We start from the raw sequence: 16,615 nt of genomic DNA, 5'->3' as shown, positions 1-16,615 counted from the left end.
ATTTTCTCCACTTGCTTCCTGACCCTTGACCGGTTTAATTCCTGGATGGGAGGGAGGTCAGCCCCAACGATCTTTTCAGCTGTCCTCTCCACCCTTTGCAGCCTCCATCTGCCACTCTCATTGGCAGCTCCATACCAGACTGTGATCGAGGAACATAGGACTGATTCTACGATCGCTGTGTAGAAGATGAGCAGCAGCTTCTGCGGGATGTTGTATTTCCTGAGTTGCCTCAGAAAGAACATCCGCTGCTGGGCCTTCTTTACGACAGTGCTTATGTTGGATCCCCATTTGAGGTCTCTGGAAATTTTTGACCCTAGGAATTTGAAGGAGTCGACCCACGAAACCACGCTGTCAGCTATTACGAGTGTTTGCATGGCACTGGGTTTCCTTCTGAAGTCCACCAGCATCTCAACTGCTTTGAGGGGATTTAGGTCAAGGTTGTTCCTGCCGCACCACTGCATTAGCCGCTCCACTTTGTGTCTGTATCATCTAGCACATCGCTCATTTCACCGCTGGGTGAAATCGCTGTGTGCTGAGGTGGGGGAAGAGATGTGTGCGGAGTGGTCTGTGCTAGATCGCTCAGCACATATCTCCCCCATGTGTACGGGGCATAAGAGTTTTCTTTTCGTACTAGACATTTTTATCTACAGCAAAGTTCTATTAAAATTTGAAAACAACTGCGCTGTATGTATCTAAGCAGCTCTGTTTAAATGAACACTATTAAAATATTTGTAACGAGCGCTAAAAATTATAAGAAAGTGGCACCTGTAAAGAAAAAAACTGTTAATATAAACCATGTTTACAGCTCCTTTTGGAGAATTTGAGCTCAGTCCGTCCCGATTCACAAAATGTGAAAGTTCTACCTCTCCCTGACTACTAACCGGTACCATGCAGGGCTCCAAGATGTAATATGGTAAGTCCTCCTCTCCCGTACCGCTGCGTCCAGCGGTATGGGATCGCGGTCAGTTGTTAGGTCGCGGCCCGATGACGTCACACTGCGGCTCGGCGTCAGGGAATTCGGGACGGTCAGATGGTAAACTGTAGCTCTGTGCCTCCAACGCGTTTCGTGCGTCACCGCGCACTTAGTCATGGATGGCAATTGTGTTTCCTGTTCCTTCTTTTATACTTGCAGCTGTAGGATCAGGGAAATTTACCTCACCGCACGTCCCTGGAGGCACAGAGCTACAGTTTACCATCTGACCGGCCCGAATTCCCTGACGCCGAGCCGCAGTGTGACGTCATCGGGCCGCGACCTAACAACTGACCGCGATCCCATACCGCTGGACGCAGCGGTACGGGAGAGGAGGACTTACCATATTACATCTTGGAGCCCTGCATGGTACCGGTTAGTAGTCAGGGAGAGGTAGAACTTTCACATTTTGTGAATCGGGACGGACTGAGCTCAAATTCTCCAAAAGGAGCTGTAAACACGGTTTATATTAACAGTTTTTTTCTTTACAGGTGCCACTTTCTTATAATTTTTAGCGCTCGTTACAAATATTTTAACAGCAGAGTTCTGTCTGCCACCTGATGGCCACCTCTCTGTCAATATCTTCTGTGCTCAACACCCCAGCAATGACCCCAATGACATCATACACCATCACCAATGATGTAATACTGCTCTCTCGGCACTAGGCAAATACACTGTATTGTGACACCATTATCATACTTTGGATAAGATTAACAGGAGGACGAGATAAGGGTGTGATGTTATGAGACAAGGGGGGAGATGTACTAAGCCTTGGAGAGTCAATTAGCTCCTAACTGCCACGTTACAGGCTGTGATTGAAAAATGATAGTTAGGAGCTAATTGGCTGGAACTTTATCCATCTCCACTTTATCACTTTCCAAGGATTAGTACATCTGCCGCAGAGAGAAAATGAATGGCAGTCTACTGAACGCAGAGTCCTGGAAATGGTTAAACAAAAACTTCTATAATTCAATAATTATAAACTCGCCAGTAAATATTTCCACTAGACAATATCTATGGGAATAAGGGAAAAAATAGGGTTGCCCTATTGTGCATCTGACTATTTTATGCTTTGCTGCTTAAGGGCTAAATGATCTAAGATGAAAGTCATGTTTGGAAAGGGGGTTTCATTCCTACAGATTAGGGAGTAACAGAGATTTCTGCATGAAAGAAGTTAAACAAAAACACAATTTGGTAACAGCTGCTCCCCTCGCACTGCATAGACTGTAAGGAGTGCGCCTGTCTGTGTACAATTGGCTCCTACAAAGTTTCTCCCCGGAGAGAGAGCGAGTGAAAAGCTGCAGTTTTGCACATGCCTGCACAAAGCCTTCCGAGCAATGGTCCTAATCGACACTGAAAACATTAGCCGACAATACAGAGACACAGCGCGATCAGTCAAGAGTGGAAAAGAATCTCTTTACCAATAAAGACATTTCCTTGAAGTGGAAAATACTTAACCCATTGCCTCGCAAAGCATGGGAAGCGCGGGTCCATAAACCAACGACTCGGCTACAGCCACGTGTTTGACAATTTCTCTGATTAAAGATGTTCTTCATTAACTGTGTTATGTTCAAATGAGGCCACCCAGCAGCACGCACGCACGCGCACGCACGCACACACACACACACACACACACACACACACACACACACACACACACGAAAGATGGTACCAAAACCATTAACCTCCAAATGCCCTTTATGCAGGATATCTAACAATGGAGAAGTGAATAGTTCATAAACAATAGAAGGATGCCACCCTGTGGCCAAACTATTGTGAAACCCAGCAGAACACACACACACACACACACACACACACACACACTTAAAATGTAATACATGGCAGATAATTTTTCCCAAGGTAGTGAATAATGGCCCTCATTCAGAGTTGTTCGCTCGCAAGCTGCTTTTAGCAGCATTGCACACGCTAAGCCGCCGCCTACTGGGAGTGAATCTTAGCTTAGCAAAATTGCGAACGAAATATTCGCAATATTGCGAAAAGACTACTCTGTGCAGTTTCTAAATAGCTCGAGACTTACTCTTCCAGTGCGATCAGTTCAGTGCTTGTCGTTCCTGGTTTGACGTCACAAACACACCCAGCGTTCGCCCAGACACTCCCCCGTTTCTCCAGCCACTCCCGCGTTTTTCCCAGAAACGGTAGCGTTTTTTCACACACTCCCATAAAACGGCCAGTTTCCGCCCAGAAACACCCACTTCCTGTCAATCACATTACGATCACCAGAACGAAGAAAAAACCTTGTAATGCCGTGAGTAAAATTCCTAACTGCATAGCAAATTTACTTGGCGCAGTCGCAGTGCGAACATTGCGCATGCGCAATTAGTGGAAAATCGCTGCGATGCGAAGAAAATTACCGAGCGAACAACTCGGAATGACCACCAATGACGTGAATCCATGCTGTCTAAATCATGTTTTAGAGCTTAATCACTTAATCAACTGGCTAACTCAGAACTTTAAAGTATTACCAGGAGGGGAGCGGGGGGAATTCCCAATTATTTCCTTAGTGGCATCACAGAGTCTCCTGTGCTTGTGGGGATATCCAGGCTTCCCCAATGCGCTGTGTGCATCACTAGAGACAGGTTCAGCTGCTACTAACAGCCATGTTCTAGATACAGGTTCAAATGCTACTAACAGCCATGTTCTAGATACAGGTTTAGCTGCTACTAACAGCCATGTTCTAGATACAGGTTCAAATGCTACTAACAGCCATGTTCTAGATACAGGTTCAAATGCTACTACCAGCCATGTTCTAGATACAGGTTCAAATGCTACTAACAGCCATGTTCTAGATATGGGTTCAGCTGCTACTAATAGCCATGTTCTAGATACAGGGTCAGCTGCTACTAACAGCCAAGTTCTAGATACAGGTTCAAATGCTACTAACAGCCATGTTCTAGATACGGGTTCAGTTGCTACTAACAGCCATGTTCTAGATACGGGTTTAGCTGCTACTAATAGCCATGTTCTAAATACAGGTTCAGCTGCTACTAACAGCCATGTTCTAGATATGGGTTCAGCTGCTACTAATAGCCATGTTCTAAATACAGATTCAGCTGCTACTAACAGCTGTTTTCTAGATACGGGATCAGCTGCTACTAATAGCCATGTTCTAAATACAGGTTCAGCTGCTACTAGAGGTTCAGCTGGTACTAACAGCCATGTTCTAGGTACGGGTTCAGCTGCTACTACAAGCCATGATCTAGATACAGGTTCAGCTGCTACTAACAGCCATGTTCTAGATATGGGTTCAGCTGCTACTAACAGCCATGTTCTAGACACAGGTACAACTGCTATACAGGTTCAGTTGGTACTAACAGCCATGTTCTGGATAGAGGTTCAGCTGCTACTAACAGCCATGTTCTAGATACAGGTTCATTTGCTACTAACAGTCATGTTCTAGATACAGGTTCAGCTGTGTGCCTGACATGCTCATATACTACTTAAATACAGCATTCATCACAAGGCCCGCCAACCAAAAACATAATTCTACCTTCAATAATCAACACTAAGTTTATACACAAGACAGAGCCGATGGTTTATGTACCCTACAAGTGCTGTCCTCAAATCCAGCAAGTCTCATAGGAACCAGTACACTATTTACTAGTGATGAGTGGATTCGGTTTTACTCGGTTTTACTCGGTTCTCAAAACCGAATCTTATTGGCTCACTGATGTCACGTGTTTTGGATAGCCAATAAGATTCGGTTTTGAGAACAGAGTAAAACCGAATCCGCTCATCACTACTATTTACCTCTTGCAAACTCAATTTCCACTTCTTCAACAGATTCTCTATGTGGGTTTTAGAACTTTAATAACGATAGCCTCCCCCTTCTTACACTTTATTCCTCTCCCTCCGCACTGTATAAAAGCATTATTGTCCTGGCAAGATACCAAAGTTGCATCTGAGATCCCGCCAGTTCCTGCTGGAGACATTTTCACATTTTAGTTCCCCAGCATTGCCTAATACAACACGCCAAACGTGCTCCTGTCACTGTGACAGCCAAGAAAGTTACAGCAATCTGCCATGCGTCTCTCTAGGGGAAGTCAGCACTGCGCTAGAGCCTGGTCCGTGAACTCTCCAATCTACTCTGCATTTCCCTAATGTGCTGTGCAGATGGCTTCTGCCAGGGAGTTTGCTCTCACTGTGATAACATACACTCCCTTCTCAGGCTAGTTTTACATGAATCAACCTTGTATGCAAAACTTAGGTGGAGGCCGCTGAGAAGATAAGTAAATAAATGAGTTATCTATTAAAAAAATAAGATTTTAAACCTACCGGTAAATCTTTTTCTCGTAGTCCGTAGAGGATGCTGGGGACTCCGTAAGGACCATGGGGATAGACGGGCTCCGCAGGAGACATGGGCACTTTAAGAAAGACTTTAGATTCTGGGTGTGCACTGGCTCCTCCCTCTATGCCCCTCCTCGAGACCTCAGTTAGAGAAACTGTGCCCAGAGGAGACGGACAGTACGAGGAAAGGATTTTGTTAATCCAGGGCAAGATTCATACCAGCCACACCAATCACACCGTATAACTTGTGATAAACTACCCAGTTAACAGTATGAAAAAACAACATAGCAGCAGTGCAGGACCGATGCAACTATAACATAACCCTTATTGAAGCAATAACTATATACAAGTATTGCAGAAGTAGTCCGCACTTGGGACGGGCGCCCAGCATCCTCTACGGACTACGAGAAAAAGATTTACCGGTAGGTTTAAAATCTTATTTTCTCTAACGTCCTAGAGGATGCTGGGGACTCCGTAAGGACCATGGGGATTATACCAAAGCTCCCAAACGAGCGGGAGAGTGCGGATGACTCTGCAGCACCGATTGAGCAAACATGAGGTCCTCCTCAGCCAGGGTATCAAACTTGTAGAACTTAGCAAAAGTGTTTGAACCTGACCAAGTAGCAGCTCGGCACAACTGTAATGCCGAGACCCCTCGGGCAGCCGCCCAAAAAGAGCCCACCTGCCTAGTGGAATGGGCCCTAACCGATTTAGGCAACGGCAATCCAGCCGTAGAATGAGCCTGCTGAATCGTGTTACAAATCCAGTGAGCAATAGCCTGCTTTGAAGCAGGAGCGCCAAGCTTGTTGGCAGCATACAGGACAAACAGTGATTCTGTTTTTCTGACTCTAGCCGTTCTGGCTACGTAAATTTTCAAAGCCCTGACCACATCCAGGGACTTGGAGTCCTCCAAGTCACGCGTAGCCACAGGCACCACAATAGGCTGGTTCATATGAAAGGATGATACCACCTTAGGCAGGAATTGAGGACGTGTCCGCAACTCCGCTCTATCGACATGGAAAACCAGATAGGGGCTTTTATGAGACAAAGCCGCCAATTCCGACACTTGCCTAGCCGAAGCCAAGGCTAATAACATGACCACCTTCCAAGTGAGATATTTTAACTCTACTGTTTTAGGTGGTACAAACCAGTGTGACTTAAGGAAACTTAACACCACGTTAAGGTCCCAGGGCTCCACCAGAGGTACAAAAGGAGGTTGAAAATGCAGCACTCCCTTCACAAAAGTCTGAACTTCTGGGAGAGAAGCCAATTCTTTTTGAAAGAAAATGGATAGGGCCGAAATCTGAACCCTAATGGAGCCTAAGTTTTAGGCCCAAATTCACTCCAGTTTGTAGGAAGTGAAGGAAACGGCCCAGATGGAATTCTTCCGTAGGAGAATTCCTGGCCTCACACCAAGAAACATATTTTCGCCATATACGGTGATAATGTTTAGATGTCACGTCCTTCCTAGCCTTTATTAGCATAGGAATGACCTCATCCGGAATGCCTTTTTCCGCTAGGATCCAGCGTTCAACCGCCATGCCATCAAACGCAGCTGCGGTAAGTCTTGGAACAGACATGGGCCCTGTTGCAACAGGTCCTGCCTTAGAGGAAGAGGCCACGGATCTTCTGTAAGCATTTCCTGCAGATCCGGATACCAGATCCTTCATGGCCAATCTGGAACAATGAGGATTGTTCTCACTCCTCCTTTTTCTTATTATTCTCAACCCTTGGGTATGAGAGGAAGAGGATGAAATACATAGACTGACTGGAACACCCACAGTGTCACTAGGGCGTCTACCGCTACTGCCTGAGGGTCTCTTGACCAGGCGCAATAACTCTGCAGCTTTTTGTTGAGGCGGGACGCCATCATGTCTGTCTGTGGCAGTCCCCACCGAACTGCAATCTGTGCGAAGACTTCCCGATGAAGTCTCCACTCTCCAGGACGTATGTCTGGTGAGGAAGTCTGCTTCCCAGTTGTTCACTTCCGGAATGAACACTGTTGACAGTGCTCTTACATGATTCTCCGCCCAGCGAATAATTCTGGTGGCTTCCGCCATCGCCACTCTGCTCCTTGTGCCGCCTTGGCGGTTTACATGAGCTACTGCGGTGATGTTGTCTGACTGGACCAGAACTGGTTGGTCGCGAAGAAAGGTCTCCGCTTGACGTAGGGCGTTGTATATGGCCCTTAGTTCCAATATGTTGATGTGAAGACAAGTCTCTTGACTTGACCAAAGACCTTGGAAATTTCTTCCCTGTGTGACTGCTCCCCAGCCTCGGAGGCTCGCGTCCGTGGTCACCAGGATCCAGTCCTGAATGCCGAATCTGCGGCCATCTAGAAGGTGAGCACTCTGCAGCCACCACATGAGAGATACCCTGGCCCTGGGGGATAGGGTGATCAACTGATGAATCTGTAGATGTGACCCGGACCACTTGTCCAGTAGGTCCCATTTGAAGTCCTTGCATGGAACCTGCCTAAGGGAATGTTTTTCCCAGGACTCGAGTGCAGTGATGCACTGACACCTGTCTTGCTTTCAATAGGTCCCTGACTAGAGTCATGAGTTCCTGGGCCTTCTCTATCTGAAGGTAAACCCATTTCTGGTCTGTATCCAGAATCATACCCAAGAAGGGCAGACGAGTTATAGGAACCAACTGTGACCTCGGGAAATTGAGAATCCAGCCGTGTTGCTGTGACACCTTCAGCGAAAGTGATACGCTGTTGAACAACTGCTCTTTTGATCTCGCCCTTATTAGGAGACCGTCCAAGTATGGGATAACTGTGACTCCTTGCCTGCGTAGGAGCAGCATTATTTCCGCCAATTACCCTGACATTGGTAATGACAATCCTGTACTGCAATTGTCAGGTACGCCTGTTGGGGTGGATAAATGGGAACATGAAGGTATGCAGCCTTTATGTCTAGATACACCATCAAATCCCCCCCTTCCAGGCTGGCGATGATCGCTCTGGGCGATTCCACTTTAAATTTGAACCTTTTCCCGTATAGGTTCAGAGATTTTAATTTTAAAATAGGTCTGACCGAACCGTACGGTTTCGGGACTACAGCCAAGGTTGAGTCATATCGCCTTCCTTGTTGCAGGAGGGGAACCTTGAGCACCACCTTTTGGAGATACAATGTGTGAATTGTATTTAATATTATCTCCCTTTCTGGGGGAGAAGCCGGTAGGTCCGATAGGGAAAAACCGGCGAGGAGGCACCTTTCGAATTCCAGCTTGTAACCCTGAGAAACAATTTTTATTGCCCCGGGATCCACCTGTGAGTGAACTCAGATGTGGCTGAAGAGTCGAAGACGTGCTCCCACTGGGACGGACTCCATTAGCGGAGCTCCAGCGTCATGCGGTGGATGTAGTAGAGGCCGGGGAGGACTTCTGTTCCTGGGAACTAGCTGTGCCCTGTGCCCTTACCTCTGGTAAGAAAGGACGCTCCTCGTACTTTCTTGTTATTCTGCGACCGAAAGGACTGCATTTGATAATGTCGTGCTTTCTTAGGCTGTGAGGGAATATAAGGCAAAAGATCAGAATTACCAGCTATAGCTGTGGAGACCGGGTCCGAGAGCCCTTCTCCACACAATTCCTCAGCCTTGTAAGGTAAACCTTCCATATGCCTCTTTTAGTCGGCATCACCTGTCCATTGCATGTTCCACAGGACACGTCTAGCAGAAATCGACATAGCGTTGACTCTAGAACCCAGTAGACTAATGTCTCTTTGGGCATGTTTTATATATATATAAGACATCATCTTTTATATATAAATATATATATATATATATATATAGATAGATAGATAGATAGATATATACACACACATATACTAGGGTCAATAACATGGTATCCTTATCTAGGGTTTCAATCTCCGCTGATAAGGTATCTGTCCACGCTGCTACAGCGCTATAAACCCATGCCGGTCTGAATAGTGTACCAGAATGTGTGTAAATGGACTTCAAAGTACTTTTACTGCATGCTATCTGCAGGATCCCTGAGGATAGCTGTTAAGTCAGCGCTACCTTTTGGGTAAACGTGACAAAGCTTTGTCCACCCTAGGGGAAGATTCCCATTGTATCCTGGCCCTAGTAGGGAAAGGATACTCCCTGAGAATTCTTTGTGGGAATCTGCAGTTTCTTGTCTGGAGATTCCCGCTCTTTTTCTTCATGAGAGGAGGGAAATTTACCTCAGCTTTCTTCCCCTTAAACATGTGTACCCTCGTGTCAGGGACAGATGAGTCATCAGTGATATGCAAAACATCTTTTATTACAATAATCATCTATTGAATACTTTTCTGTCAGTTTTGGCTGTACTTTGCATTATCGTAGTCGACACTGGAGTCAGACTCCGTGTCGATATCAGTGTCTATTATTTTGGATAGTGAGCGTTGTGAGACTCTGAAGGTCTCTGCGACATAGAGACAGACATGGGTAGATTCACTGTCTGTTCTCTAATCTTTTGTGCAATAAATTTACCTCAGCACTTAATTTCACATATCCAATCAGGTGTCGGCGTTGTCGACGGAGACACCACTCACACACACATTTGCTCCATCTCTTCCTTAGGAGAGCCTTTTACCTCAGACATGTCGACGCACACGTACCGACACACCACACACTCAGGGAATGCTCATCTGAAGATAATTCCTCCACATGGCCCTTTGGAGAGACAGAGAGAGAGTATGCCAGCACACACCCCAGCGCTATATGACCCAGGAAAAAACACAGCAATTTAATGTTTACCCAGTAGCGCTGTTATTATCTGCGCCGAATTATGTGCCCCCCCCTCTTCTTTAAAACCCTCTCTTCTACCGTGGTATAAGCAGGGGAGAGTCCGGGGAGCTTCCTCTCAGCGGTGCTGTGGAGAAAAACATGGCGCTGGTGAGTGCTGAGGGAGAAGCCCCGCCCCCTCGGCGGCGGGCTTCTGTCCCGCTAAAAGTGTAAAATTGTCGGGGGCTCCTGCATATATACAGTGTCCAGCTGTATATATGCTCCTTTTGCCAAATAAGAGGTTTATATTGCTGCCCAGGGCCCCCCCCCCCCCCTGCACCCTTACAGTGACCGGAGTATGTGAGGTGTGTGGGAGCAATGGCGCACAGCTGCAGTGCTGTGCGTTACCTTAGTGAAGATCATGAAGTCTTCTGCCGCCTTTGAAGTCTTCTTTTCTTCTCATACTCACCCAGCTTCTATCTTCCGGCTCTGCGAGGGGGACGGCGGCGCGGCTCTGGGACGGACGGCGAGGGTGAGATCCTGCGTACCAATCCCTCTGGAGCTAATGGTGTCCAGTAGCCTAAGAAGCAGGACCTGCACTCAGAGAGTAGGGCTGCTTCTCTCCCCTCAGTCCCTCGATGCAGGGAGTCTGTTGCCAGCAGAGCTCCCTGAAAATAAAAAACCTAACAAAATACTTTCTGTCAGCAAGCTCAGGAGAGCTCACTGAAAAGCACCCAGTCTCCACTGGGCACAGTATCAAACTGAGGTCTGGAGGAGGGGCATAGAGGGAGGAGCCAGTGCACTCCCAGAACTAAAGTCTTTCTTAAAGTGCCCATGTCTCCTGCGGAGCCCGTCTATCCCTTTTATCACGTCATTGCTCTTGTCACATGTATCTCTGTCCTCACTATCACATCACGGATCTCCTGATATACTCTGTGCTGCTGACAACCTTGCTCCTTCCACTATGTAACTCTCAGTCTGCGTCTTCCTGCACCTTCCATTCTCCTCCTCAGATCATGTCACTGCCCCTGTCAAATGCAGCCCTGCCCTCACTAACACATCACTCATCTCCTGATATACTCTGTGCTGCTGGAAGACCATGCAGAGAGTCTGATACGTCCATTATATAAAAATTAGGGGTATATTTACAGAGCGCTAGGTTGTAAAAAACACTTCTGATCGTGTTTATGCCCCATATTTAAAATGACAATGCTTTTATTAGCAAGACACGGCTAGTAAAAACATTGCCCCTTTTAAATATACAAAATAAACACAATCAAAAGAGTCTTTATAAATAAACCCCTCAGTCTGGTTTCCTTCTGTCTCTATTTGTTTCACGTAACAGTTAATAACTGTGAAGGTGGAAGAGTTGGATATTTACAGCTAACAATTACACAGGTGGAGGTGCATGAGGTGAGGCTGGGGGACGTCCGTTAGGTGCAAATGTGATGTGACAATGCAATTCGGGAGCTTTGGTTGAGTTGAAGGGGACACGGTCGTTAGGTCGGCACAGCTTAGGTCAACAGTCATCAGGTCGACATGAGTTTTTCACATTTTTCTTCTTCATTTCTTTGGATTTTTTCATACTTAACGATCCACATGGACCACGATTGGAACGGTAACCAGTGCTGAGCGCAGCGAACCATGCGAGGGGACACGGTGCACTAATTGGGGTTCCCCCCGTCACTTTACGGAAAAAAAAACTATGCCAAAAACAGTCAAAAAACCCATGTCGACTTTTTGACCTGTCGACCTAGTACGTCGACCTAATGACCATGTCGACCTATTGTCCATGTCGACCTTCCATGGTCAACCTAATGACTGTCGACCTAAGTTGTGTCTATACAACGACCCGCACCCGAGTTGAAGAACTGGGATGATATGTACTGTAAGGTGAGTAGCAACACATACATTTGATGTCTGCTCTCTTGCAGTTAAAAACACATTTTAGTTCCCTACATAACGTACACATTAATCTGCTCTTGGGTTGGCTAATACTAAAATACATCAAGCTTTTCTCTCTGCAGGACTTGTAAGCAACGCTTGTTGGGGGTAATTCAGAGTTGATCACAGCATCAAATTTGTTAGCAGTTGGGCAAAACCATGTGCACTATAGCGGGGGGGGGGCAGATATAACATGTGCAGTGAGAGTTAGATTTGGGCGGGTTATATTGTTTCTGTGCAGGGTAAATACTGGCTGCTTTATTTTTACACTGCAATTTAGATTTCAGTTTGAACACACCCCACCCAAATTTAACTCTCTCTGCAAATGTTATATCTGCTACACCAGCACTGCACATAGGGGGTCATTCCGAGTTGATCGCTCGCTAGCAGTTTTTAGCAGCCGTGCAAACGCTATGCCGCCGCCCACTGGGAGTGTATTTTAGCTTAGCAGAAGCGCGAACGAATGTATCGCAGAGCGCATGCAAAAAAATGTTTGTGTAGTTTCAGAGTAGCTCAAAACCTACTCAGCGCTTGCGATCACTTCAGCCTATTCTGTTCCGGATTTGATGTCACACACCCACCCAGTGTTCACCCAGCCACGCCTGCGTTTTTTCTGGCACGCCTGCGTTTTCCCAAACACTCCCTTAAAACGGTCAGTTGCCACCCAGAAACGCCCACTTCATGTCAATCACTCTGCGGCAACCAGTGCGACTGGAATGCATCGCTAGACCCTGTGCAAAACTACATCGTTCATTGTGCGCGTGCGCATTGCGCCGCATATGCAGAACTGCCATTTTTTAGCCTGATCGCTGCGCTGTGAACAAATGCAGCTAGCGATCAACTCGGAATGACCCCCATGGTTTTGCCCAACTGCTAACAAATTTGTTGCTGCGATCAACTCTGAATTAGGCCCAATATTCTGGGGGTTATTCCCAGGTGGGTGTACACCCGAAAATTATTTAGGTGGACAAGTAGCTTGCAACAACGCTTGCACACATAAAACAGAATTCCGCACATTAAACCTTAATAGATGATCCTAGGTGAGGAGTATCATATGCTCACAAAGGAGGGAAGAATAAAAGAGCAGATGAAACAGATATCCGGACTACACTAAAAAGGTCCACGGTCAATGGGTCTACCACTAATGGTAGACATGCATTAGGTCGACAGGGTCAAAAGGTTGACATGTAAAAAGTAGACAGTTCAAAAGGTCGGCAGGGTCAAAAGCTCGACGTGACAATGGGGGTCATTCCGAGTTGTTCGCTCGCAAGCTGCTTTTAGCAGCTTTGCACACGCTAAGCCGCCGCCTACTGGGAGTGAATCTTAGCATAGTAAAATTGCGAACGAAAGATTAGCAGAATTGCGAATAGACACTTCTTAGCAGTTTCTGAGTAGCTCCAGACTTTCTCTGCCAGTGCGATCAGTTCAGTGCTTGTCGTTCCTGGTTTGACGTCACAAACACACCCAGCGTTCGCCCAGACACTCCTCCGTTTCTCCAGCCACTCCCGCGTTTTTCCCAGAAACGGTAGCGTTTTTTCACACACACCCATAAAACGGCCAGTTTCCGCCCAGAAACACCCACTTCCTGTCAATCACATTACGATCACCAGAACGAAGAAAAAACCTCGTAATGCCGTGAGTAAAATACCTAACTGCATAGCTAATTTACTTGGCGCAGTCGCACTGCGGACATTGCGCATGCGCATTAGCGACTAATCACTCCGTTGCGAGAAAAAAATAACGAGCGAACAACTCGGAATGACCCCCAATGGCCGATACACATGGTAGATACAAGATTTTTAAAAGAAATTTTTTTTTCTTTTCTTTTTACTTCTTCATACTTTACCATCCACGTGGACTACGATTGGGAATAGTAACCTGTGCCAAGCGCAGCGGAGCAAGGCACCTTGCCCGAAGCATGGCGAGCGAAAACAGTACACTAATGGGGCTTGTTTGTGGCAGAAAAGTGACAAAACACCCAAACAAAAAAATAGTCTACTTTTTTGTGTCTACCATTTCCATGTCAACCTATTGACCCTGTAGACCTTTTCTACTGTCTACCTATTCCATATCATTTTGACTCGTCTGACCTAACTCATGTCTACCACTAGTGGTAGACCCATTGACTGTAGACCTTTTTAGTGTAGATCTAATAATGCACACACGATGAAACAACAATAACAAACTTACTTGACTTTTTGAATCCAGATACAATAGTCCGTAATATACAGATCATTGAGAATGTATGCCGGGTCATTTGCTTGAAATATCGCATGGATGTCCAGCAAAGATTTCAGAACAGCAGCTTTACCTAAGAAGTCAGAAAATTTAAAATGAAAGCCAATTAGAATAAACATAGTAGAACCAAAAAGCCAACAACAATTAGGAGGTAAGTTCTATAGTTTTATTTATTTTATTTTTTCTATACACAGTCAAATACATAGTTATTTTTAGGGGAATAACAACTATATTTCCATGCTGAGAATGTTCAGTCTGACATGCAGACATTGGTCACTCTGAAGGTTAAATGGCTACTATAAAGCAACAGTGACCCCTGATGCTCAAATTGTCATGTAAAATGGTGCATTACTCACTTATCTATTCCAATCAGCAGCATTTAAACAATGCCTTTCTCAGACATAGGAGCCCCTTCTTAGCAATTTAGCAAGGCATGCCGACCAACAGGGACTATTTCCACTCGTGGGTGTCCACGACACCCATAGAGTGGGAATAGAACCCGTGGCGACCGCAGGTCGCCACCGAGCCCGCAGCGTGGCGAGCCCGCAAGGGGCTTGCTGCACTCGCCCCTCCCCGCCGGGATCCCGGCGTCGGTATGCTGCCGGGATCCCGGCGTCGGTAAGGTGACCGGCGGTCAGGAGACCGCCGGTCATCCGTACTACACCCCTTCTTGGGTGGTAGTCATGTGACCGCCGGTCGGCTGACCGACAGTCACATGACCTCCTCCGTGAGCCCGACGGCTCACTATCTCGATGGTCGGCATGCCGACCAACAGGGACTATTTCCACTCGTGGGTGTCCACGACACCCATAGAGTGGGAATAGAACCCGTGGCGACCGCAGGTCGCCACCGAGCCCGCAGCGTGGCGAGCGCAGCGAGCCCGCAAGGGGCTTGCTGCACTAGCCCCTCCCCGCCGGGATCCCGGCGTCGGTATGCTGCCGGGATCCCGGCGTCGGTAAGGAGACCGCCGGTCACCCGTACTACACCCGTTCTTCTTACGCTGGGTACACACTGCAGAGATATTGGGCTGATTTGCCGTCTCGTAACGACAATCTTCCATGTGTACGGAAGATTGCACGCTCCCGCAGACTCTAGCGATGGTCAGCAGGTTTGATGTGCTGCACGTCAAACCTAACGATATTGCTAGCGACATACTTATGGAGGACAGTACACGATCTTTCCATCCTTCATCAAACTCGCTGCATTGTGTACACCCAATCTGGGCTCAAAGGCATTCGTTCCGTCATTTATATAATATATATAATATAGTTTTTTGTGCCTAGTCGAACACTTATTTTATTTAGTCTTTAACCAGCCTAGTGTTTGCATCTACGGGTGATGGAGAGTCGAACGCAACTCCGTCGCTTCTCCACTGGTGTCCGAAGTAACTGGACGGTAACCTGGCGCCTGCACATAGGGAAAGTCTGGTGAAGGTGCACAGTTGGAATTGTGTGCTAGAGAGTTGTGCAAAAGTGTAAATACACCTGGAACCTTTTACCAAGGTGGAACAGGCGCTTAATATGTAGTTGTTGCAACGAGCAGCTGCTAATGAAACAGGTGAGTCACTCCTGAAATGAACTATACATGAACAAATAGAAAGCAGCGCTATAAACTGAGAAATGACTGGATTGATCTTGATTTAAAGTGTCTCTGTTTGATTTTAACCACAGCACAGTTCAGCAGTAGTGGTACATTTACCAGTCACCATTCGTTAGAGGTGGAGATGCTTCCATTTAATAGAGTCCTTGCTTGGAATCTTAAGTCCTCATTTGGTACGGGTGATGCTGCTGTTGTTTCTCTTCGATGCGTGTGACAGTAAAACGAGGTTCCTGTTGGATCCGGGGTTGGTTCAGACACCTGTGATCAAAGTCCGTGGAGCGTAGATGATGGTCTGGAAGGGTTCCTGGCGCGTTTCGCTGCGTCCCAAAAGTGCAGCTTTGATAAAGCAGCGAATACACCTGCTTTCATATGCATCTCTCGCGCCATGGATGGTGCGCGATAATAATGATGGCAGCGATGAAATCAAGGGGACGATAGATCCGATGCAGTCATACAGATGTGTATAACTCTGTACAGGGGCAGGTATCTGCATTTATTTTTCTGCATGCTATGCTGCTTCAATTGCACCCGAATCTGTAACGGCCCCATAGTCTCACCGCATTCGGCAATGGCCCCTTAGTCTCCCCCGATTCTGCACCGGCCCCTTAGTCACGTCCGATTCTGCACCGGCCCCTTAGTCACGTCCGATTCTGCACCGGCCCCTCAGTCGCACTAGATTCTGCACTGGCCCCTTAGTCGCACACGATTCTGCACCGACCCCTTAGCCTCGCCCGATTCTGCACCGGCCCCTTAGTCTCGCCCGATTCTGCACCGGCCCCTTAGTCTCGCCCGATTCTGCACTGGCCCCATAGTCTCGCCCGATTCTGCACTGCCCCCTTAGTCACGTCCG

At 47.0% G+C, this 16,615-nt stretch overlaps 1 protein-coding gene across 2 annotated transcripts in view; it reads right to left on the bottom strand.

The window, feature by feature from the left end:
* Window positions 1-16,615, bottom strand: part of SHQ1 (SHQ1, H/ACA ribonucleoprotein assembly factor) — a 216,751-nt gene that overhangs the window by 48,563 nt on the left and 151,573 nt on the right. For both annotated transcript variants that reach the window (XM_063941032.1, XM_063941031.1), the window contains exon 11: window positions 14,119-14,239. In XM_063941032.1, the coding sequence (XP_063797102.1) occupies window positions 14,119-14,239 (121 nt within the window). The remainder of the gene's footprint in view (window positions 1-14,118; window positions 14,240-16,615) is intronic.

This window comes from Pseudophryne corroboree, chromosome 9 (assembly GCF_028390025.1).
Source record: "Pseudophryne corroboree isolate aPseCor3 chromosome 9, aPseCor3.hap2, whole genome shotgun sequence".
In the NCBI taxonomy this organism is placed as follows: Eukaryota; Metazoa; Chordata; class Amphibia; order Anura; family Myobatrachidae; genus Pseudophryne; species Pseudophryne corroboree.
This window is presented reverse-complemented; position numbering and strand designations above follow the sequence as displayed.